The 23365-nt window shown below is 53.0% G+C and overlaps 1 protein-coding gene across 17 annotated transcripts in view; it reads left to right on the top strand.

The window, feature by feature from the left end:
- Positions 1-568: 568 nt before the first annotated feature.
- MAPT (microtubule associated protein tau) overlaps positions 569-23365 on the top strand; it is a 26940-nt gene continuing 4143 nt past the window's right edge. For 2 of the 17 annotated variants that reach the window (XM_027908856.1, XM_027908857.1), the window contains exons 1-13: positions 570-686; positions 1957-2043; positions 3307-3393; positions 4917-4982; positions 10838-10884; positions 12007-12186; positions 13530-13656; positions 14178-14228; positions 14660-14925; positions 17901-17993; positions 18141-18233; positions 21439-21520; positions 21601-21713. In XM_027908856.1, coding sequence (XP_027764657.1) covers positions 641-686; positions 1957-2043; positions 3307-3393; positions 4917-4982; positions 10838-10884; positions 12007-12186; positions 13530-13656; positions 14178-14228; positions 14660-14925; positions 17901-17993; positions 18141-18233; positions 21439-21520; positions 21601-21713 — 1338 coding nt within the window. In that variant the 5' untranslated portion in view covers positions 570-640. Of the gene's footprint in view, positions 687-1956; positions 2044-3306; positions 3394-4916; positions 4983-7795; positions 8648-10837; positions 10885-12006; positions 12187-13529; positions 13657-14177; positions 14229-14659; positions 14926-17900; positions 17994-18140; positions 18234-21438; positions 21521-21600; positions 21714-23365 lie in introns of all 17 variants that reach the window. The other 15 variants (XM_027908852.1, XM_027908853.1, XM_027908855.1 and 12 more) reach the window with 15 other exon arrangements.

The following is a 23365-nucleotide window of genomic DNA, read 5'->3' on the forward strand; positions in this document are numbered from 1 at the left end:
GCTCTGCACTGTGGTGTGGCTTTCTGAGCCCTGCAAGAAGGATTTGGGGTTAAATCCTGCTGTTGTGCTGTCCCCTCAGAGCCACAGCCAAGCGAGACCCTCTCCTCTAAGAGTCCCTGGTCCAAATCCATCTCTGGAAAGTCCTGGTTTGCCCCTGTGTGTCACTTTTGGATGGCTTTTAGGATGATGAGTGTGTTGTGATAGCTGTATATCCCTGCTGAGTGCATCCACAGGGGTGGAAAGCATCCCTTCCCACGCCAGCCTCACACCTCACCAGCAGACACTGCTGCTGAGAGACTGGTTAAACTGGGAAATGCAGAGTTTTGAGCACCAGAGGCACACCTACAACTTACCCTGCTGCTCCCAGTGATCTCCTGGGACAGCGTGGTGGCTGAGCAGTGTCCTGTGTGCACCAGGATGGAAATTTGGCTTGGCACATCCTAAATACCCGTGGAATTCGGATGCAGCTGGGCAGAAGTTATGAGGGATGCAGTGACTGGCACGCATTTCCCTTGAGCAGGAACACTTAAACCTTTCCTTTGCTCTCCTGTTGTGCCAGGTTTTGCCTAATGGCTGCTTGTTTTTTACTCTCATCAGGAACCTTTGCTGAGAGGTAGCGGAGCAGCCTCAGGACATCACCATGATGGAGGATCACGCACCTGGCCAGGAAAAACACTTCTCCTCAGGTGAGCACGCCCAGGAGATGGTGAAAGGACCTGCCTTGCCCACTGCTGATCTAAGCAGGGGGAGTGGGAACAGCGTGGTGGTGCCAGGGGTCCTTGGGGACAGCCAGGAGAGGGAATATGTGTGTGGAAGGATGGATCATCTGGCTGCAGCCAGAAGATACTCCAGCATTTACAGTCTTAGGAAAATGCTGCTCTGGGTTATCATTGCCCAGCAGCAGCAGAATAACCCCTGGTACCCAGGCTAGGGAGGATCTTACTGCTGCAGCTTTGCGACTGTGTGTTTGTGTTCACTCCTCGGTTTGCTCTAAAAACACAGCACTGCTTTTATTTGGGGTCACAGCTCGAGGATGCTGCTTGCTGCCTGCTTCCCTCACCTGCACAGGGACCTGGGGACAACTGAACAGAGAGAGCTCTGGGAGCGGGGGCCATGCCAGAGTCTTCCTCCCCATATTTCAGACCTGCATTTCTCCAGAGGCCTTTCCTTTCTCATTCCACCGCGTTCCACAATCGAGCTTGGAAACGCTCACAGCACTCACAAACCTGGTGGGACTCACTCCTGGCCACGCTGCACATAAACATCATCTTTAATTTTCTTTTCTTGAGGTGCTTTGGACACCCCTTACATAAATGGATTGCCTCTGCCCTGGAGAGAACCCACAGCATCCATTCATCCCGGGCTCTGTAATGCATTGCAGGCCGACAGCTCCTCTCAGCTTGTTTTGCTCATCAGCTTCCCAGGGATTTTGCTTCTTCTTTCCTAAGTCAGTTTTTCCAGCTCTCATTATTTGATTTGCCTCGACCCTTTGCTGAGAGGAGACTTGTGCCTCTTGCCCTGCTCTTCCAAAAGACTTTTGCCACCACCTCTTGGCCCAGCTTGTTGTCCTGCACTGATCCTGGGCTGGTTTGCAGTCGTGGGAGTGCTCTGGGAGGGAGCTGAGGGCCCCAGAGAGGACAACAGTGACTCAGGAGCTGCACATCTTTCCTCCTTACGTTGCTACGATCTCCTTGCCTGCTCCTGCCATGCTTTGCTGTTTCTGCCTGTCCGGTTCACTGGGCTTTTCTTTTGCTGATGGGTTTCCGCTTGTCCCTTTTGGTGATGACACCGGTGCTTTTGGTTGGCATTTTCACGCTTTGCTTGCTTTTAGTTCGGGTGGTTTTCCCTCTCCAGTCACGGTCTCTTGCTGCTGTGGGTCTGGGCGATCAGAGTTGGTAACACACAGGCCCTAATCCGTAGCCAAGGACTCGTTGTAAGTATTTGAATGTTTTCCAGGCTATCCCCTTCAGATACCAGTCGATGATGGATCGGATGAGCCTGTTTCCGAAACATCTGACGCTAAGAGCACCCCAACTACAGAAGGTGGGAGCTCTTTGACTTACTGCTTTGAAACCATGATGGACGGGGTCGTGGTAAATCCTCGCCCAAAGGAACTCGCCGTGCCGTGTCCTGGTGGGGTTTCTCTTGGAAAAAAGCTCTTCCTTAGTCTCATCACTCAGGGATGTTTGCCGTGCTGCGGAATGAGATAATGAGCTCTGAAGGTGGGCTGGAAGGCAAGAGAAGGTGAAGTGTTTGTCACAGCTCAGGGTTTGTTTCCTGCGGATTTTTTACGAGGTTTTGTGACACAGGTTTGTGTCGCTGTGCTCCCCCAAGCACTGGCAGCAGGTCCTGTTTGCTGAGTTCCCTTCTGGAGCCAGCTGGTTTTTGTTGCCCCCTCTGTGTGTTCATTAGTACAGTGAGATTCCTGCTGGAATGATGAGCTGGGCAGGCTCCCTACATAAAACCAAACTTCATGCTGATGGGAAGGTTGTGGTTGTAGGACTCAAGCCGTGCCTGTGATGCTCTGGAGTGTTACCTGGTTGTCATGTTTGTAGAAAGAAACTCATTCCAAAGTGGTCCAGAGACTTGTTCACCATTTCAATTAACTGCACCTCGTGTGTTCCTCGGGTGTTTTAATCCCAAGTATCTGCCTTTGGAGACTTCAGGTAAAGCTGTTAGCTTGCAAAATTGGTCTAAAAGAAAGGAGAGGTGGACAGAGATGCTGAGCAGTCCCAGCCCTGCCCTGCTGGAGGTGTGGGTTGTCTGATTGTGAAGTGGCTCAGGAAATCAGGATGTAAAAGCTGGCTGGTGCAGGAGGGGATACCACCCCTCTTTCCCGTTGGATTGGTACTGTCAGGAGGAGCAGACATCCCTGTGGTAGATGGAGCCAGGTGTCTGTCTGTGTATCCCAGAGCTGCCCAGAGTGCTGGGATGGTTTGTGAAGGTATCCCCTGGGAGCTGCTCTGCTCCAGACCAATGATGTCCCAGTGCAGGCAGCATCGCTGTGCGCGTGGATCAGGCACCAGTGGCTGCTTTTGGCTGTGGATTTTCGGATAGAGCTTATGGCAAAGCCTTCAGAAGCATAAGGAGTGTGCTGTGGCACTTTGTGTGGCAGAGGGGCAGCTCGTGGTGTCCCCATGATACTGGGTTTGCTGTGTCATGCTTGGTTTGTCCCCCTCCACGAGCTCCACTGGCTGAAGGGAGGGAGTCGAGTGCTTCTCTGAGCAAAAAGGTTCTTCTGGCACGTCCTGGCCTCCACAGGGCTCTGCCACCCGACAGGTGTGTGAAAGCTGCGTTGTTTTTCAGATGCCACAGCACCTTTAGTGGAGGAAGGAGACCACGAGGATCAGGGTGGTGTGGAACAGCACGGGGAGATCCCAGAAGGAACCACAGGTGAGGGAGACCAAGGTGCAGTTCCACCTTTGATGCAGACAGAGCAGAGAGAGCTGGACTGGTTAGTGCTGTGAGGTGACACCATGGAACCTCTCGCAGGGACGCTTTGCTCCTGACGCTGCTTCTTCCTTCTCTCCAAAAAATTCCCGGCTTACAGTTGTCCTCTTGCCTTCCCCATCCCGAGGGAAACTCTCAGCTTTCTCTTCTCCTTTCTCAGCTCCGCATCTGACAATCTTTTCTGGGGTGGCTTTGCCTCCCACCTTCAGGCTGAGCAGATCCGGGTGGTTCCAGCCCCTCTTTTCCAGCAGCCCCTCATCCCGCTCTCTGCAGGCCCTCAGTGCCCGTCCCGGAGCCCTCGCGGGTGTCTTTGGAGTGGCAGGTGAAAACCAGGCCACTGCAGCAGTGCTTTTAAGGATAATGCAGAGGAAATGAAGTGGCTAATTCAGCCTGAATGGCCTGTGGGGAATCACTGCACCTGGGCCTGGTTTTCCAAAGGAGGGATGGTGCCTTCCAGAGGCAGAGCAGGGAGTGACTGCAGCGGTGCTGTGTGGGTGGGAGAGGGCAGGAGATGTGGGGAGGGACAGGTCTGCGTGTGGAGAACGAGTATGTGTCCTCTGTGCCATAGCCAGTGGCTTTTCCTGGGAGCATCAGGCAGGACCTGAGAAAGGCAGCGGGTGGAAAAGGGTTTCTGGTAATGCCAAACACTGAAACACACCCACAGCAGTGAAATCCATCTGCCTCCAGTCCCCACGCTGCTGGTGGAGCCCTGGGAATGGGACACAAAGTGCTTGCAAGGATGTGCAGACCCTGGTGCAAGACCTGACTGTACCAGGGAGCCAGTGTGTGCTGAGCTCCTGGGAAAAAAAAAATACAGGGAAACAGAGGAAGTTCTGGTTGGACCAGAGAATGTGACATGCAGGTATAAGTGTTTAAGCTGGTCTGAAAGTACTCATAGAATAAATTGGAAAAATCTTGAGAGAGGCAAACCGTGATCGCTGTGAAGAAGACTGTGCTTCTCTGCTGTTCCAGTATTCCTGAAGTGTCAGATTTATATCAGGCTTGGAATTACTGGTCTCACACAGCCTTGACAGGGTTCATTGTGGTGAGGTGGGCAGTAGACACCAAGAAGGTGGGCTCAGGTAAGAGACATCTGTGTGAGTGCTGCTGGCTTCATAAAGGGTAGGTGGGGGTAGAAGAGGGGATATAGATCCACAAGTGTCCTTGCTCCTTAATAACCTGTTTCCTGCCTGAAAGAGCTTGTACTAACCTGCCATGTAGGATGTGTGAGTTGGTGGAACACTCCTCCTGTCTGGTACAGCACAGGCTGAGCAGATCTATCCAGACCCATCATCGCTGTGGAGTGATTTCCTTTCTGATCCTGCCCTGCTCATGACACAGCAGAGATCATGCCCAGTCTGATGGGCAGCATCAGAAGGGAGGCAAATAAATTCTCCAGGCACACACTTCAATTTAACTCTTGTTTTGATCCTGTTTTTCCCCTTGTTCCTCTGACCTGGGAGCAGCTGAAGAGGCGGGCGTAGGAGCCACTCCCAACCTGGAGGACCACGCTGCAGGAGATGACACTCAAGGTGGGTGAATCATCTGTCCCTGGGTCCAGTTATCGCTGCCCACGTGGTTGCTGGTGGCTTGGGAATTTTGTTCTGTGATGAAATGCTCTGCACACTGCGCAGCAGTTCTCGTGCAGTTCTCCCTCTTCCCGACAGGGAAGGGTCGTCCACGCTTGGAATGTTCAGACATACCCATTTCAGGTGACTGCAGCTTCTCATGCACCACATTTCTCTCTCAGAAGGCCAGAGCCATGGTGCTTGTTTGTCCAGTTGCAAAACCAGGGCATTGTCCAGGCTGGAAAAGCTGATGGACAGAGCTGGGATGTTGTGCCATGACCAGGAGGAACTGCTCACGCTGAACAGAGGCAGTGTGGGCCCTGCATGTCACGCATGAGATCGGTGAATTGTTTAGTTGCCGTGTCATTGTAATGTAAAACATGTTTCAAACCTACTCACTGACGCCCTGACTTCAGCATTAAGGGTTGGTTTTCCTCATCCCAGTCTTAGGGAAGTGGCCAAGTCAGACATAGTGGGCAGCAAGTGCTTTCAGAGCATTAATTGTGTCTGCTCAGATGAGCCAAGGATTATCCAGGATGTCTTGGCTACCTGGAAAGCCTCTCTTGACTCTGCTCTGTTCAGACATGATGGAAAACTTCAGGATGGGGTTTTCCCAAAGCACCCAGTGCTGGCTTAATTCCATGCCCACCGGGGCAGAGTTAGGGATTCAGACTCCCCGTGATGTTGCTGTGTTGCCTCCACACCACAGCCCTAATTTGCTGTTTGAACTCTCGGTGAAACTCCATTTTCTGAGACAGTTTTCTGCACAGTGAACACAACAAACCCCTCTGGTTGGGCAGGGTCTCTTCCTCATGGCTCCATTAGTGCATTTAGACATCCATGTCTTTCACAGGAGTAAATAGGTCTTTGCCTTCTCAACTCAGGGCAGAATGCAGCTTGTCTTTGCTCTCCACAGCTCTGTCCACCCTGCTCCCTGCAGTTAAAACAGAACCTTTGCTTGCCTGGCCAGTGGATTTTGGACTGGCTGCTCTTCTGTATTTGAAGTAGTGGTGCCATTATAAAATAGCAATCAGGACTTATCAGGAGGGGGGTGAAGTTCCCTCTTCTCTCTCCGCTGGTTTTAGTGCTGTTTCTCACCAGATTTTTGCTGAGACCTCTCTGTCCTGTCCTGGGGTCTTTGAGCTGTCAGATATGGAGCCACACAGCGAGTTGGAGCTCTGACTAAACCTATACATGGCATTTCTAGGTTCTTTGTAAATTGTTCCATCTCTTAAAGTGGGCTTTTAATAATGTCCTGCTTCCTTTTAATGGTTCTCTTTGATTCAGAGGAAAATGTGGTTATTGACACGCAGAGCCTTGGGTGTCTCATTGGTACCTACCTGATGTGGGGGTTTAAAAAAAAAATACAGTGTTTGTAGTGCAGATGGAGCATCTTAAAATGCTTTTGGAGTCTCAGGTGGGGGAGAAGCATCCTCTGATTCCCAGTTTGGCATTGACCCTGTGCTGCAGATTTGCCTCAAAAAAAAAAAAAAAAACCAACCCTGGAAAATCCTGGAATTTGGAAGCACAGCTCATGAACTGCCTGTCCACGTCCCTGCACTGCTGCTCATTAGTGGTCACGATGTTCCTTTGCAGAAGAAACGAGCCAGGTTGTCCTGCTGGCTGCTGCGTGAGCACTTCAAATCCCCCTGATTATAAAAGGTGTTTCTTGATGCCATATTTCAAATATTGCCTTCCAGTAGGGGCCAAGTGAAGATTTCTTTTAAACCACAGTTTCCAAGGTGTCTGCGTGGTGGTTTCACTTAAACCATGATATTCCCTTAAAAAAGGGGAGGATGTCGACGAAAGATCAAATCAGTCTTGACTTCATCTTTTCTTGTTTTGGTCTTGTTTGTTCATCTGCCAAAGCCACAGTTGTGATCTCAGTACTGCAGGGCCCTTTGGTTTACCTGAGCAGTGCTCAAAAAAGACCTAAGAGTCTTTGAGGCTGGGCAAATTCATAGTACAGCAGGCACATTCTTACCGGGACAGTTGACTTTAAAGCAGTTTACCTCTGTCCAGGTGAATTCTCCATTGTTCAGTGCATCTTTGCTTCAGCTGAATGAATTTCCAACAGAAAAAGCTCCAGCTTGAGTGGGATATATCACTTAACTCTGATGAGTCTCAGTCCAAAATCACTACAACTTCATTTTTCCTCCCAGCCCTTTCCCCGTGGCTGCTGCTCTGCTGGATGATGAAATAAATAAGAGAGGAGACGTGGGGAGTGCTCTTCTCCACGCCTATGGGCAGCTGGAATGACCTGGAGAGCAGAGCAGGGATGGTTTGAGCTCTGACAGGTGCTGTGTGTGCCTGAACATCTCCCGAAGGGGATTTTGTGAGCCCAGGGAGGAGGGGAAGGGTCTGACCTGTTTTGTTCAGGCCCTTGAGGCAGGAAGAGGTGAGCACTGACCAGCAATCCCACGGTCCTGTGGTGGTGTTAGGTTGGAAAATGGGCATGTTCTTGGCTTCTGGAAATTTCTACAGCTGAGCCAGCTCGTGGAGTGCAGGTGTGGACCTGGACACCTCCAAGGTCAGGTCCAGGAAGGAATCTGGTCTCCCATGCACTGTGGCTGTCACTGTTTGTGATTCCCACGGGGAGTTTCTTTAAAGGCAGAAACCACTGTGGCAGCGAGCTGTCTGTTCAGTGGGGCGGTGTGGGACTTCCATTATCCTCTCAGCTGGCAGTAGAAATCCTCAGTCTCTCAGTGTCTCTGACTGTTTGACATGCCTGTGCTAATTTTTTGCCCCTGCTTCGTACCCCACGTCTTCAGCTCCAGGGGAGCCGAGCTCTCCAAAGCTCCAGCCCGGCCCTCAGGAGTGTGTGGGAGAGGCAGTGAAAGGAGAAAACCAACCCCCAAAGCAGGGACCTGGGGGCCTTCAGCAGCCACTCCTGTCACGTGAAACAAAGGCTCCAGCAGCTGCTCCCACCAGAATTGAGGTCACCATCCCAATCCCCCTGGACATGTACCAGGGCTCCAGAGCACCCGAGGACAGCAGTGAGTTGTGGGATCATGGAGGCAGAGAAGGCATCGGTGTGGAACCAGAGCTGGGTCGGGATGTGCTGGCAGGAGCAGGTGGCACAGGTGACCATAAGGATGGACCACCTCCTCTGTACACCAAAGCCCCACTGAAAGAAGATTCCAGTGGGCGGGAGAGGGATGAGGATCGTGATATTGATGAAACTTCCGAGCAGGAATTGCTGGTTTCACCAGGACCTGGCACACGTTCATGTCCAGCGACAGCCAAGGAGACTCTTCTTGAAGAACGTGATAGAGAAGAGTCCAAAGATGTCCCCAGAGACACCCCAAGAGAGGCACCTGTGGTTGAAACTCAGTCACAGAAAGCAGGAGAGGACCAAGAGGAGAAGGAAAAGCCATTGGGGGGTGAAGGAGGTACAGACGTCACCCCATCAGAGCCTTCTGAAATCACCCCCCAAAAAGAAGCTGAGCCCGGGGAGGGAGAAGATTCTGGACCCTTGCTAGAAACAGCCAAACTCCCTTCTGAGGTAAAAGGGGATGTGGAAGACAAAGATGCTGAGGTTGTGCCGGATACAGGAGAGTGTCAGACGCCCAAGAAGAAGCCCAGTGCCCTCTCTGCAGACAAAGCCAGCCGCGTCCCCCTCCTCAAAGGTGTGTGCTCCGTTTGCTGCCCTCGGCTCACCGGTGGCTGCCTCCCAACAAGGCTGCCCGATCCAGCACCGCAGCTTGCTGCCTCCTCGAGTCCTGCTGCTTGGAAATGGCCTGGACCTGCGCTGTGAACTGACCTCCACCGCGCCGCTGCTGCTCCCTCCCCGTCCTTCCCCCCCTTATTTAATCCGGGGTTGGACTCCCCAGACCCTCGCGCTTCGGTGTCGCGTCCCTTGCATGGCGCTGGCGTGTCCCCAGTCCTGCTTTTTTTTTTTTTTTTTTTAGTTTGATTTCTTTGGATCTGCTGGGTGGGGGCCTTGACTCCCACCTTGCACCTTCCCAGGGAAGATGAAGGCCGGATGGACGTGGTTCCGGCCTGCTGGAGCGGGGCTGACCTGGCGCAATCTGCGGCTCGTCCCGGCAGGACACGTCCCATCTGGTTTGCATGTCTGGTCCAATAACTCTTGGAATTGCCTTTCCTAAAGAGGAGGGAGGAGGAAAAAGGCAAGGATGGCAGGTCTAACCGTGGAGAAGCCCCGCGCTGATCCCTTTTCTTGTACTTTCCCCTTAAATATCCTGAGTGCTGCTGGAGGCGAGGCCTGCAGCCAGCTGGGCCTTTCCCCTCTGCCAGGCATGTCTATTGCTCTTCCAAAGCATCCTGCTCCAATCCCGGCTCTGGATGGGATGTCCCTGGGTGTTCCAGTATCTGGGGGGTTCAGTGGGAGCTGCCTGTGTGCGTGGAGGCATCTTACAACCTGTAGGGCTGGGCTGTTTTGGGTGAGGGTTTGAGTTCACCGCTGAATGCACGAGCATCCCTTAGACTCTTCCTTACTCCAAAGCTGTTTTCCACCCCTCCTGAGGCTCAGGAATGTCACTGGAGGCCCTGCTCAGTGTCCAGTTGCAGGTTTTGTCACGAGTTGTGCTAACACAGCAGGACACACGCTGGTGTCTCAGAGCGTTGTGCCTCAGCTCTGGCTGCTCAGGGTCTATCCTGGGGGAAGCTCTGCCTTTTCCCGCAGTTCCTCATCCCAAAAGCTGCCTTGGCTGCCTCCATTATCCTGGGAATGCTGCTCTGGTTTGTGGCAGGCAGAACGTGCTCTTTGCTGCGTGGGGCTCAGGAAGAAATTGTTGATGGAGCTTTTTCCACTGGAGCTAAAGCTCATAACATATTTCTCGTTGTTCCCTATGGAATCGGCAGTGGGAAGCTTCCCACGTGTGCTGCAGGGCACGGGCATGGCTTGCACTGGAGCCTGGAATGATGGTGGGGTGGGGGTGCATTGCCCAGAGCCAACCAGCTTCTGATTCAGTAGGAGAAATTCAATTATTTAATGGTCTTTCCCTTCAAAGACACAGATACTCCGTGGCTGTTCAGCTCCAGCCTTGCTCCAATCTGCAGAGTAACTGAATTTGGGAGGGGAGGTGCCTCCAGTAGCTCTGGGATTGGGCCAGTGTTGGATTAACAGCATTGCCCACGTCACCAGGAAAGGGCTGACCCCCCAGGACAAGTTTCCAAACACTGGGAAAAATATCTGCAGCTTTTCCTCCCAGACTGGGGAGGAATCAGCTGAAGACAGGGAAAAAAGGGCTCTGTTATGAGTGCCTTGTACTACAAACAGTACTTCCTCCCCATTTTTAATCTCCTAATTAGACTGACCCAGGTGGAAGGGGCACTGTGCTGGGAGGCAGAGAGCAGTGTGTCAGGAGAGATGGGAATTAACAACATCCAGGGATAAAAGTGCTCTGCAAAGCCAGCACTCTGAACAGCCACCTTAAATGAGGTCACGGTGCTGCTGGATCGGGGCGTCCTTTGGTTTGAGTCTTTATTTATATAATTGCTGGAACCAGTGGGTGTTTTGGAGAGGGAGACTCGTTGAAGGGAACTTTCTGTCCTGAACTGGACGGATCCTGCTGGATCTGGGTGCGGATCTGGGTGAAATGCTCTCACAGAACCCTCGCTGGTGTGTCTGCTCTGGGTGATGACTAACACGGCATCATCTGTTAACCCAGAAAGAATGTGTTTACCATGTGGAAGGATTTCTGCAAGAAATGGTGACTTTGTAGTATAGTTCTAGGAATAGATTGTAGTTCAAGGCAGAGCAGGGACAGGGAACAACCCTCAGCACGTGTGTTGTCATCTCTCTGGAGCTCGTGACCAGTCCCAAGAAGTGTAACTGTTGTGTTTCCCTTTGTCAGGTCGTGTTGACAAGGAAGGGACCGAAGCTGATGAAAAGAAACCCAAGGTGAGCTAAAAAATAAAGCCAGAGGTGACACCTGTGCATGTTCCTGGCTGCTCTCCTGCTCTCCTGGCCTGCAGTTGTGCCTCTTAGGAAACCTTCCCCATTCCCTTCCATTCTTCCATTTGTTTTTCAACAGTGGTTTTATTTTTTTCTTCCCTCATGCTGGTTTGGATGGTGCAATCCAAGGGGTTCTTTGAGGGTGAGGAAATGATCCAAATCAAACACGTGGCTCAAGGGGGTTGGGTGTGGGGTTGGAGAAATCATTTTCTCAGCCCAGCACTGGAAAGCAGCAGCTGCCTTTGGGACAGACTCAAGACTGTACTGGGGACGAGGAGTACGACAGTGAAGAGAGCAAAACATGTAATTAAAACATTAAATTGAATAATCCAGGCCTTGCAGATCATAGAATATCCTGAGTTGGAAGGGGCCAACAGGGATCATCAACAGAGTTTAAGATTGCAGAGGTTTAACGGTGTCTGTCACGCTGGTGATTTGGAGGAGGTTCAGTTCATCCGGCCATTAGCTTGGTTAGTGCCTGAGGGGGATGATGGACAAGCTGAGGGGCAGTTTAAGGGGTGAGGAGTAGAATTATTTGCAAGCAGCGTGAAATTGGGTTTTTCTCTAGGGAAGCGTGGCAGGGTCGTATCAGGCCGGGCGTTAGACTTGGTACCAAGCCTGGATAAAACCAGTGGTGTGTCTTTGGCAGAGCAGGTGGGATGGGGTTGAGGGACCTGGGAGCAGCCACCTGCATCTCTCAGAAGCGTTGGTGTTGGTAGTGCTGTTCCTTTGCCAGGAAGGAGGAGGGTTTGGGATTGAACTGAGGGTTCTGAGGGTGAAATGTGCCCCTGGTGTGGAAGGGCAGAAGCAAGGACAGGCTGTCACAGGGTGACACCGTCCCCAGGAAGGGGCTCAGGTGTCACTACACCCTGTGGAAGGAATAGCTGGGGTATCCCATACCTGCTGGAGCAGCCATGGGGCCCTGGCAGTGCCACCTAACACCCACCCCACACCCAGCTCCGCATTGCACCTTCTAATCCTATTTTACGTTGCTGATCCCATTTTCGTTTCCCTCCCCGTGCTGATTTTTGTTTTGTTCCCGTTTTATTTTGTTTCCACGTTTTAAAGAAGTCCTCACCTTCCACTGCCAAACCCCCAGGGGACAGACCCTCCATCCCCCCCCACCGACACACCTCCTCTAGCACAGCCCCTTCGAAACCACCCTCCAGCCCTGCTTCCGCCTCTAAGCGAGTCTCTCCTGCCACATCCCGACCTGCCAGTACAGGAACGCCAGAAATGAAAGCCAAGGTAAGGAAATGGGATGTGAGAGAGGCCAAGGGGAATACCTTAAAGCATTCCTGAGGGATGGTGCTTGGCTGAGTCTCTCCCTGCTGTCCCGTGGAGAGGGTGGGATGTGCTTCACCTTCCCCGTGGCCACGGCCAGGTTTGGCTCCAGTTTTGGTGCTGGAAGGAAGCAGCACGTGGAGCAAAAATAGCTCCTTGCTGCAGGGTGTTACCTGGTCTCCTTGAGGTGTTTCCACAGATCCCTTTAAGCTCTTCCCTGTTTTGCAGCTTTATCTGTGTTTGACAGGAGCATTGGCAGGAAAACAGCAGATGTGTTTGCAGTGTTCCACAGCCAGGCCTGCCAGGTGCTGCTGTAGGAAACACACACATATCCGTGGCTGTTTTCCCTTTGTTGTGTTTGCTCACCCAGATAACACCTGTGGGGAGGGAAAGCACAGGGATTGCAGGTCACGTAGGATCAGAGAATCCCACAATGGTTTGGGTTGGAAGGGATCTTAAAGCTCATCCAATCCCACTCCCTGCCATGGGCAGGGACACCTTCCACTAACTAGCCCAGGTTGCCCCAAACCTCATCCAACCTGGCCTTGGACACTTCCAGGGATGGGGCAACCACACTTTTCTGGGCAACCTGTGCCACTCACAGATGATGGGATGTGGTTTTACTGGTTCTGCTCTGCCTCCCTCCAGCCTTGAGACCAGTCAGCCTGTAAATTTTCAGTTCTGTGTTTTCCGTGAGCTTTTTACACTGACCAGCACTAAGGAGTCACCAGAAAGAGGATGTGTGAGTTCAGAGCTTTGGGAAGGATTTCTGCAGGACCAGGAGACCGTAGATAGGATATTGCAGTTTTAGCTGACATTACAGGCGATGCAGGTGTGACACTGGTGTACTGTAGGTGGGGATATCCCAGCGTTTGAAGCCTGGCACTCTACTCATGGATAAATTTATCTTCTGTCTGAAATTTTAGCAGAACAGGGGAAACAAAGTGGCGAAATTGAGAGAACAGTGGAGTTGAACGCACTCTTGAGTTTCTGTATCTTCTGTAACAATTTTAGCAGAACAGAGGAAACAAAGTGATGGAAGTTCAGAGAGCAGAGGAGTTTTGCATGCTAAACCAGGGGGGTGGTGAACGGTGCAGCTGAAGCCAAGGGAAAGGTCACAGCAACTCCACCAGCACAGGAGTGGCTGCAGCAGGTGCTGTTGTGGGAGGCAAGGTGAGAACCAGCACATTCCAGGTGTGGGGAACCCTGGTGTAGGAAGCAGTGTGGTTGGGGGCATGTCTCGTGTGCTCTGACCCAGGAGGGGTGACAGCCCATCCCTGACAGCCCCCCCCCCCTCGTGTCCCCAGGGCCCGGAGATGAGGGGTGGCACGAAGACGGGCACGCCGCGCTCGGGGCAGGCGCAGAGGAACTCCACCAACGCCACGCGCATCCCGGCAAAGACCCCCACGGCCCCCAAGACCCCCCCCAGCTCCGGTAGGTGGACGGTGGGAGCCGTGTGGGGATGGCCTCAGTGGTGCTCCCAAGCTCTCCAGGCAGCTCTGGGGGTGGCTGAGCTCTGCCAGGGGGTTGGGAACCGCTCAGCCCTCTCCTGGAGCTGGGATGAGCCCTCTGGAGTGAGCCTTTCCAGGTGCTGGCTCGGTTCGTACACGTGTAGGAGAGGGGGGCAGTTGCTTTATCCCTTTGGGATTCCCTCCAGTTTGGAAGATTTAGGCATCCCCTTTTTAATCCACCTACCGCTTTTCTCACTGACAATATTTCACTAAGACCAGGGGCAAGAGGATCAATTCTTCGATTGCAGGAATGGAGATTAGTCCCATTATTATTCTCAGAGAAGAAAACCCCCAGAAAGCATCAGGCATTGTGAATTTCCATTAAAATGGTGCATTTCACTGAATATATATATATTTCATACTTAACTGGAGCTCCATAAAACCTTAAATCAATTAATTTTCTGGCTTTATTATGTTTAAGCATCTTTCTCATTCACCAAACAGGCAGAAAGGAGCAGAAAAAACCACCTCCTGCAGCAGCAAAGACTGAGAAAGGTGATGTTTAAGGGTTTTCTCTTCTTCTTTCATTTGCTTTTCAAACTGGGGGACAGTTCTAAAGCTGCTCAGCAACCAGCCTTATTTAATTACAGAGAGAAAAAAAAATATGTGAAAATGCTTCCAAATTTCCGATAGGAAAGTGGTTTTGAGTGTCTTTTGTCTGTAATTCGTCATGCATGCCAATGCCACGCTCGGGTGGGGGGAGTTTTGACCATCTTCCTTCTGAGATGTCGGGAAATTGCCTTTAAATCACAGCCTTTCCTTCAAAACGGAGCAGAAGAAAGCGCGGCCGTGCACTGGGAATAGCGGGGTGGGCTCTGGGAGCGGGGGGGCACCGACCCCAGAAAGGCAGGGAGTGGGCAGGGAAGGGGGTGGTGTGTGCCCAGATTGCCCCCCCCCTGTGCTCACTCCCCGTCTGCAACCTCCAGGTGAGCAGCCAAAGTCTGGAGACAGAAGCGGTTACAGCAGTCCCGGCTCCCCCGGGACTCCAGGCAGCCGTTCCCGCACCCCCTCTCTGCCCACCCCACCAGCCAGGGAGCCCAAGAAGGTGGCAGTGGTTCGCACCCCACCGAAATCTCCGGCCTCTGCCAAGACCCGCATCCAGCCCTCGGCCGCGCCCATGCCCGACCTGAAAAACGTCAAGTCCAAAATTGGCTCCACTGAAAACCTGAAGCACCAGCCCGGAGGTGGCAAGGTAAAAACGTGGGCTCTGCTTCCCCAGGGGGGGCCTTGGCTGTGGGGACAGCGGGTGCTGGATGCTCCATCCGGGGTGGGAGAGCCTCCCTGGAGCAGCAGCAGCAGCAGCTGTGGGCGGTGGGCAGCCAAACATCAGCCTGATTATGAGTTTTGGGTTGATTGGGTTGGCCTGGAATTCCTTGCCTGGCTTATTAGCATAGCTCAGCTGTCCCACGGAGAGCTCGTGGTGTGGATCTCGTGGAGTGGCTTCCAGGGGAACGGCATTCCCTCGTGGTGTCCAGTTAGGGACAGATTGTCCAGTTAGGGACAGGAGGTTGTGACCTGCAGCCCTCAGGAGTGGCGGGATCAGGGTTGTGTTTGTGGATCCTACACCGTGACCGGAGCAGTCCCTCCATTAGTGAGCAGGAGGATGGGCTGTCTCTTCCTCCTGAGGGGCCCAGGCTCAGACCCCAAGTTTTTCCAGACACTGGGATTTTGGATCCAGCTCTGTTGGCAAGGTTTCGGGTTGTGTTCTGCCTTTGGGCGCTGTGTGGCTACGTGGGCAGTGTGGCATGGCCAGAACTGGTGGCACTTCTGTCCTTTCAACCACTTCTCACACCCAGAGAAGCTGTTTCACGAGCAGCAAAGTGACCTCCGTGTTGCAAGTGCTTGGGAATGAGGGTCTTGGGTTAAATTCTGCAAGCCTGGCAAGGGACACTGCGTGTCCCAGGGGTGACACTGCCTGTTCTGAGGGGACACTGCCTGCCCTGGGGGTGACACTGCCTGTCCCAGGGGTGACACTACCTGGCTCACAGACCTTGCAGAGCCATAACAAACCGTTCCCTGAGTGCTGTGCATGGCATTTTGTTTGTGTGACCTCCACGGCTCTGAATGTTCCCCTCTGGCGCAGGGGGGAGGCTTTGGGATGGCTCCTCTGCACCCCTTGAAATGGCAGCCTGCTTTTCCACGGCCTTCCCGGCGTTTTCTGCTGTGGCTGGAGATTTACTGGCTTTGTGCTACAATCCGGTGGGGCTCTGGAGCCTGGGCAGGGCTGTTGGTCATGAGCAGAGCAGCACGTGTCCTTTTTGGGGCCTCAGCTCTCCTGCCCACTTAGCACAAGTCATGGGATTTTCCTCCCACCCCCACAAACCCCGTTCTCACGGGATTTTAGAAGGAACCCTTCTGTTCACTGGAAATTGGTTAATTTATTCACTAGTTTCTTTTTAATCCGGCTTTTACAAGTTGTTGTTTTTTTTTTTCCCCTCTCTCTGCTTCTCTGTCAGACGTGTTTGTTGTTGTTACTGAAAGAGTGGGAGCAGCTGAATTTGGGAGAATTCCTTGCTCTTTGCAGGGGAGAATGGCTGGGTGCTCTGTTGGACACGGGGCTGCCCTCAACAGAATGGTTGCAGCTGGAGCAGAAGGGGCTGATCCCACCAGTTTGATTTTAGGCTGAAATCAGAAATGGGTTTTGGAGCCTGCTTTCCATGTAGATTCCAGAACCCCCAGCCTAGAGAAGCAAGGGAACATGGGGAAACACACACCAAGAGCCAGCCAAGCCACGTCTCTTCCAGTGTTTCTGCATGGTCTGAGCACTTCTGTTGTCACTGGGTCACTGAATGCTGCTCTGGCAAAGCCTGGTCTAGCAGAACTGGGTCCTGGTTTGTGGGATTAGTTGATGTGAATGTGGAAAATCATGCTGGAGGCACATACCTTGGTGCTTCTCGTGCTGGAGAAGCAGGGAATAACAGGGAATAGCTCTCCTGGCAGCAGCAGGCTGGGATGGAATGCTGGGATGGAGATGAGGTGCCAGCTTTGGGGACGGGGCCATCCAGGGCCAGGGGATGTGACACTGCAGGATGGTCCCTCTCACGGGGTTGTGCTTCAGACAGGCCCAGGCCTGCAGGTTGTTACCTGCATTTACACCTGTGTAGGTTGTAAAGCCACTCCAGATTGTGTGGGGGAAGGAGCAGGGACAATCTTTCTCCTCGTTTTGCCTGGAATAGCTGATGCAGGAGGTCGCTCCAGCCTAGCTGCCCTTACACAGCCAAGTGGGGAGAGCAAGCCCAAAATAGAACCAGCTTCATTAGCACAAAAATCCATGTGTGGAGGGAAGGCTTTGGGGCTGGAGGGTGTAGCTGGCATGGCATGTGTTTCCCCTTGTGGCACAGAGCTGTTTCCAGCCTCTCTCCCATGGGAGGTGGCATTGGGAATATGCCACAGAGCTTTGGGGAAAGTGGGCTGGGCTGCCCCTGTCATCCCACAGGGCTTCAGAAAACTGCAGGTGTGGGGCTGCCTCCCTGGCCTGGCACTGCATCCCTGATGTGGGGCTGCAATTCCTGGCTGGAGACCACACCTGTGGCCTGGAGCTGCCTCGCTGGGATGGGACTGCATCCCTGGCAGCGTTTGCTTTCTCTTGGTAACTGTAGAGGGAGTGAGAGCCCTGTGCAGAGCAGAGCTCAGGAGTCTTTTCCCAGTGCTGGACACGCAGCTCCTGCTCTCCAGCCTAGCCAGCAGGACTTGTTTGCCTGAGGCCAGGTGTGCCTGTCCCAGAGGGGGCTCAGGATGCCAGACATGGGAGCTGGGGCTGGGCAGGCATTTTTCTCTCAGCTCCATCCTTCCTCCTCCCACAGGCTCTGCAGCAGCCGAGTCTCAGAGCACTGTGGAGTCTCAGTGCCTTGCAGCAGGGTTTGCTGCCCAGCAAGCTCCCCGTTCTGTTCAGTGAAACAAAATGGGCTGAGCTCATTTCTGGCTGGTGTTTGTGGCCTGGGAGCCAGGGCTGCACCACCCCCCAGACATATCCCATCTCTAGCTATAACCTGCCCACCTCCACCTTCACTTTCCAGCCCAGGAGTAGCACAAATCTCTGCAGCAAGGCAGAGATTCTCCTTTTTTGCTCTCGGCGCTGGAAGGCAGGTTCCTGGTTTTAGGGATGTAACACATGGTCAAGCTGCAGATGGTCACGTTGTTTCTCACGCTCTTTTCTGGCTACTAAAGGTGCAGATTATTAATAAGAAGCTGGACTTTAGCAGCGTTCAATCCAAGTGTGGCTCAAAGGATAATATCAAACACATCCCGGGCGGAGGCAGTGTGAGTACCTTCACACTTTCAATGCTCTATAATAGTTCTTATTATAAGTGGCATGTTGTGTACACTAAACTGCCAATGCTATCTGCAGCGATCCTGCCATCAGATAGCTATTGGTGACGTGCAATGACTCTTTTCTGGCTACCAAAGGTGCAGATTGTTAATAAGAAGTTGGACTTTAGCAACGTTCAATCCAGGTGTGGCTCAAAGGATAATATCAAACACATCCCGGGCGGAGGCAGTGTGAGTACCTTCACACTTTGAATGCACTGTGATAATCCTGATTTTAGTGGCATGTTGTTACACTAATCACCAATGCTATCTGCAGCCACCCTGCTGTCACATAGCCATTGGGGACGTGCTGTCATTTAACCCCATTAACCCAAAAGACATGGTGAGATGAACAACCCTAACAAGTCCTGGACATGCCTGACATGGACAGAACTAACTGCCCCGTGTCCAAACCATGTCTGTAACAAAACATCCCAGTAACTCCAGGGTTTGGCACTACCTGGAAGGCTGAAAGCCTCGTTGTCTGCGGGTTGGGGGCTCTGGCAGACGGTGATGTAGGAGATGAGTAAATTTATGGGCAGACCCAGTCCTCGCTGCTTAATGTGCTGCTAAATTGGACACGATCCTGCCCAACAGATGAACGTGCAGGTTCCTGCCCATTCCCATCAGGCAAGTGTGATCCATGCAAATATTAAGCTTCTCCTTGCTAACGAGTGTGTCCGGCAGCGCCCATGGAGGCTGAGCCCAAAGTACTGTTGAGTTAATTGATTTGAACGCTGGCATTTCCAGCTGTTCCCAGATAAATACTGGACTCAGCTTTCACTTACTGTGCCAGAAACCTGGAGAAACTCCACAGAGTTTGGTGGACTTACAGCAGTTCCACTGGAGACAGTTTGGGACCAGGAATGACGACGGGCCAAGGCAGACCCTGTGGGGGCCTGGTCTGTGACCTGTCTGAGGGAGCATCTCAGATGTTCCCCATGGATTTTTCATGGGCTTTTCTTGATCTCTGTGGACGCCCTCCCTGAGAAACTGAGCCTTGCAGAGGGCTTGGCACATGCTGGCAGGGACACAGCTGGGTTTGCAGCTTAAATCTGGTGTCATTCTGCAGTTATTTCACGGGCCAGAAGAGCTGCTCTGCGGAGCCCAGACCCCTGTGAAGCAGTTCCATGGTTGTTCCTCTTCTTCACCCCGGAGTCCTGCCCTGGCTGGGCTGCCTGGTGTGTGTTGGTGTTGGCCACAGATCCCCTGTGCTGCGGCCAGTGATGAGCACGGCGTGCTGAGCTCGTCCCTTTGTCCATGGAGAGCTCACACCATGGGCAAGCGGTTGCAGCTGAACTGGGTTAAGAATGATCTGGATTTTTTGGCTGGGGGTTGTGATCCCTCCCCAGACCCTGCCAGCACTGAAAACCCTGTGATCTATGCCCGGCTGCGGGAGCTCTTTGGGAGCAAAGCCCTTGTGCTGACGTGGCTGCACGGGCTGTCCTGGTGCTGAAAGGTGGGATTCCCAGGTCTCTGGCACTGATTTCCCAGGCAAACTACTCTGTTCCCCTTTTCCTGTCTTGCTAAGATGGGGAGGATCCTTCTCTCCTCCCCAGCAGGATGGGAAGGGATAATGGAGTTCTGTCTGTCAAAAAAGGGACTGGAATGATGGCAGAAAGTTCCAACTGCTCACTGTTTGCCCTGGAAATGGGAGACCTTTCAGTCCCAGGTCTCAGTGGTGCCTGAATTGTTCATAGGCCCTTTGGGGTCACAGCTGGGATTAGAAAGGCCCCAGTTGCCCTTTTTGGGTCCCTTTCCTGCCTTCTGACCAAACCTGGCTCCTGTCCTGCCCAGTGCATTAAACGTGTGACCTTTCCCCAACTCTGTCTCCGTGTCTGTGTCCACGATGTGCTCCCAGGCTCTGGGGGTTCATTCCCCCCCTCTCCCTGTCTCCTGTTGAATGTGCCTTTTGGTCTGCGTGAGCATCGGAGACAAGGCAGGTCAGCACAGGGCTCTGTGCTGGTGGGGCCAGACCTGCTCCCTTCCTTTTCCTGGCTCTGTGACGGAGGGGGAGTGTTTCTCAGGGGTGTTGACAATCCAGCACCCAGCTCTGAGAGTGATGTGGCCAACGTGAGAACTGGAGGATGTGCCTTCCCCTGGGGTTTTTGAGTCAGCACGGGGTTCTGGGGTGCGATGGAGAGCAGTGGCTGAGGCGAATCCTTTGTGCTGGTCCAGAGGCTGCAGGGAGGAGTCAGCTCCTCTCCAGAGCTCCCTTTGGTGCTGGCACATCCTTCCCGAGATCTGTGAGGGCGGCACAAATGTGGTGCTGGGGGAAAACACGGAGAGCAGCACATGCTCCCCGCGAAACCCAGGCTGTCCCCGAGAGCCAGAAACACCCCCGAGGTGCTGGTGATCCAGTTCCTCCTGCACAGCCCCACTTACCCCAGCAACAGCTGACCCACAGCCAGGTGTGGGTGCAAAACCAGGGTCTGAGGTAACTTATGGGGTTATGGGGATGTTTCCTCCCCCCCTTGTCTCCTGCTCCTGCCGTAGCTGCCGTGTGTGTGCCGTGGTTGGTTTGCCGTCCCCGGGGGGGGCTCCCAGCCCTCTGCAGCCCTCGGTGTCCCCGGTGTGGTGTTTAACTGCTAACGTAGCGCTAAAACAGCCCCCCCGTTGCTGTCCCTCCTGTGTGTGTGTCCCGTGTCACCCGGTGTCCGTGGGCCGAGGCCACCGGCCCCGCGCGGTCCGTGAGTGGGGCGGGATCCGTGGAGTTGCTGCAGCCCCTTGTTCTGAGACAGTGACGTGACGAGCAGATGAAAAAGAGCAGAGCGTAAATAATCGCGAAATGCTGTTGTGGTTCGATGTTTTATGACATTTTTAATCTCTTACGATGTGATCTCCAGATATTTAGACTTTGCTTTGCTTTTTTTTTTATTATTTTTTTTTTCCTCTTTTTTTTTTTAACCCTTATTTCCGTTACAGCATTTTTCAGAAATGCATATTTTGGTCACTCTTTCGAAAGTTCTGTGCACATTGATCATTTCTGTTCTTTCAGTTTTTGTGGACATAAGCTTTATGTTTTACACCAGAAAAGGTATTTATTTTTTACGTTTTCTCTCTGGTATATCTCCTCCTTTTGGATGATGTGTATGCAAATCTTAATTAATTACCACTCCACTTTCTCTCTCACTTGAGCACTTTAAAATTGCCTCTACTCCCCCCCTCTGTGGAGAGGTGATCTCGTGCATGCTGACATGTTAAGAGGCTACTGCACACGGGCATTAATGATCTCCCATTTCTGATGACGGTTTCTTTTGTATCATTAATCTTCCTGGGGTGTGAGCTGTCCTTTCCCTCCAATCCAGCTCAGGTGCCGCTGTGTGTTGTGCTCCCCCTCCCCAGCCAGTCCATCCTGGCGACGGGCTCATCCCTTTCTCCTCTCTCCTACGGACAGGTTCAAATCGTTTACAAGCCAGTCGACCTGAGCCACGTGACATCCAAATGTGGTTCCCTGGGCAACATCCATCACAAACCAGGTACCCTCTTTGGCCTTGTGCTGGATCCTGGGAGAGCTCAGTGACCTGGCTGCCCACCCACCCCCTGCTCTTTATTGCAGGTGGTGGCCAGGTGGAGGTGAAATCTGAGAAACTGGACTTCAAAGATAAGGTGCAGTCGAAAATCGGGTCCTTAGATAACATCAGCCACGTCCCTGGAGGAGGGAATAAAAAGGTAAAGGGGCGCTGGGTTGGGAACAGGCACCTTCTGCTGTGTCTGGCTGTGAGTGGGTGTGCAAGTGAAGATGGGTGGGGAGTCTGGGCTTGGAGAGGGTCCCAACCCAGGGGGGACATCAGCTGGAGCAGAGTTGTGGCAGAGCTGCCAGGATTCCAGGCTGTGCCCCTTCCTGGCCCGAGGCCGCGCGAGTGATTTGGGGTGTGATTTGGCAGCCTCTGCTGTGGTTTCCTGCTCCTTCTGCCGCCTCTGAAGTTCGTGTTTGTGTCTCAAACCTTTCTCACCAAGGACTGTCGCCGTCAGCAGCTCCTGTGCTCTCTGGGTTAGTGCAGTGGCAGCTCAGGGAGCTGCAGAGGTGTTGGATCCCACTGCAAGTGGAGCATTAAAAGCTCGGCTTTATTTAGAACAGGTGACTTTGCAGCAGGCTGGCCCTTCAGAAGGTGATCTCTCCTTCCTAACCCAGGGCTCTGTGTAGGGAGGGGGTGCTTTAAACTGAAAGACAAAAGCCACTCAGGTCAGGGAAACAATGAGCTTGGGGTGAGGTGTTCCCACCGAGGCTTTGATGGCAACTTCAGTGAGTCCTAGCTGAGTAAAACAACCTCCACAGCCTGGCTTCGAGGCCACCAAGTGCCCAGCAGGCCAGGGAGTGAGGACATCAGGTAAGCACAGAGCTGAGATTCCAGCCTGGGGACAGACAGGGGTCAGTTTTCCCGGGGGGAAAAGAAAAAGCACTTTTATCTCGCTTGTTTTTCCAGCACTTTTTTTTCTCAGTGGGAGAGGAAGGTTCTGTTTCAACTCCTGTGTTTTGGTACTTTATTCTCTGTGCACCCCCAGCTCTCACCTCCAGCTGGCCTCTGACTGCGGGCTTGACTTCCTTACCCTTCTCTCTGCTGCGCATCAGCCTCCCCTGTGCTTCACTGAGCCCTTTGCCACGGCTTTTGTGGTTACAGGAACAATGTTTTCACATCCCCAGCACATTCACTGGGCCATAGTTTGAAGGACTTGTCCTCTGCAGAGGGGATTTCTGTGCGAAGGTGTGACCCAGCAGTGACATCACCACCTCAGCCTTCCTTGCGTGGCAGTTGCCCCTGCCCTGCCTAAACCCACTCCTGGAGGAGGTTGTGGCTGTAACCGAGTTCAGGTGCTGCCTCAGATTGCTTCCCTTCTCCAACCCATTCCTGTCCCCACCAGGATCATCCTGGGGCAGCTCTGAGGTGGAACACGGGGAGGGGACAGGACAAGCTGAGCAGCTCTGGGCGGCTCTGCTGCCCCTTCCCCAGCCTTTCCCGTGACCCCAAGTCCCCTCCTTGCTCTCTGACACACAGATCCAGGCTTGGACTTGCAGTCCACAGCTCCTCCAGCTGAACTCTGGTTCCTGGGCTGCTCTGGCAGTGGGTCTTCTGTGGGGAGCTGGGGTGCTCCATGCTGTGCCTGTGCTCTCCCTTAGCACACCTGGAGAGTTTTCCTGCCCAGCTCCCAAGGCAGCCACTCTTCCTGCTATGAGTCAGTGAATGGCCCTGTTTTTCAGATCTTTTTCTCCACCATTTTCTATTTCTTTCCTATATTTTTTTGTCCTTTTTTTTCCCTTCTGGCTGACATTTATTGGGTTGTGTTTTTTGTTGCTGATGCGTTTTTTGCCCCCCCCCCCCCCC

The sequence above is a fragment of the Empidonax traillii genome, unplaced genomic scaffold (assembly GCF_003031625.1).
Source record: "Empidonax traillii isolate 1590-97213 ecotype Southwest subspecies unplaced genomic scaffold, ASM303162v1 scaffold1869:size106678, whole genome shotgun sequence".
NCBI classification, from domain to species: Eukaryota; Metazoa; Chordata; class Aves; order Passeriformes; family Tyrannidae; genus Empidonax; species Empidonax traillii.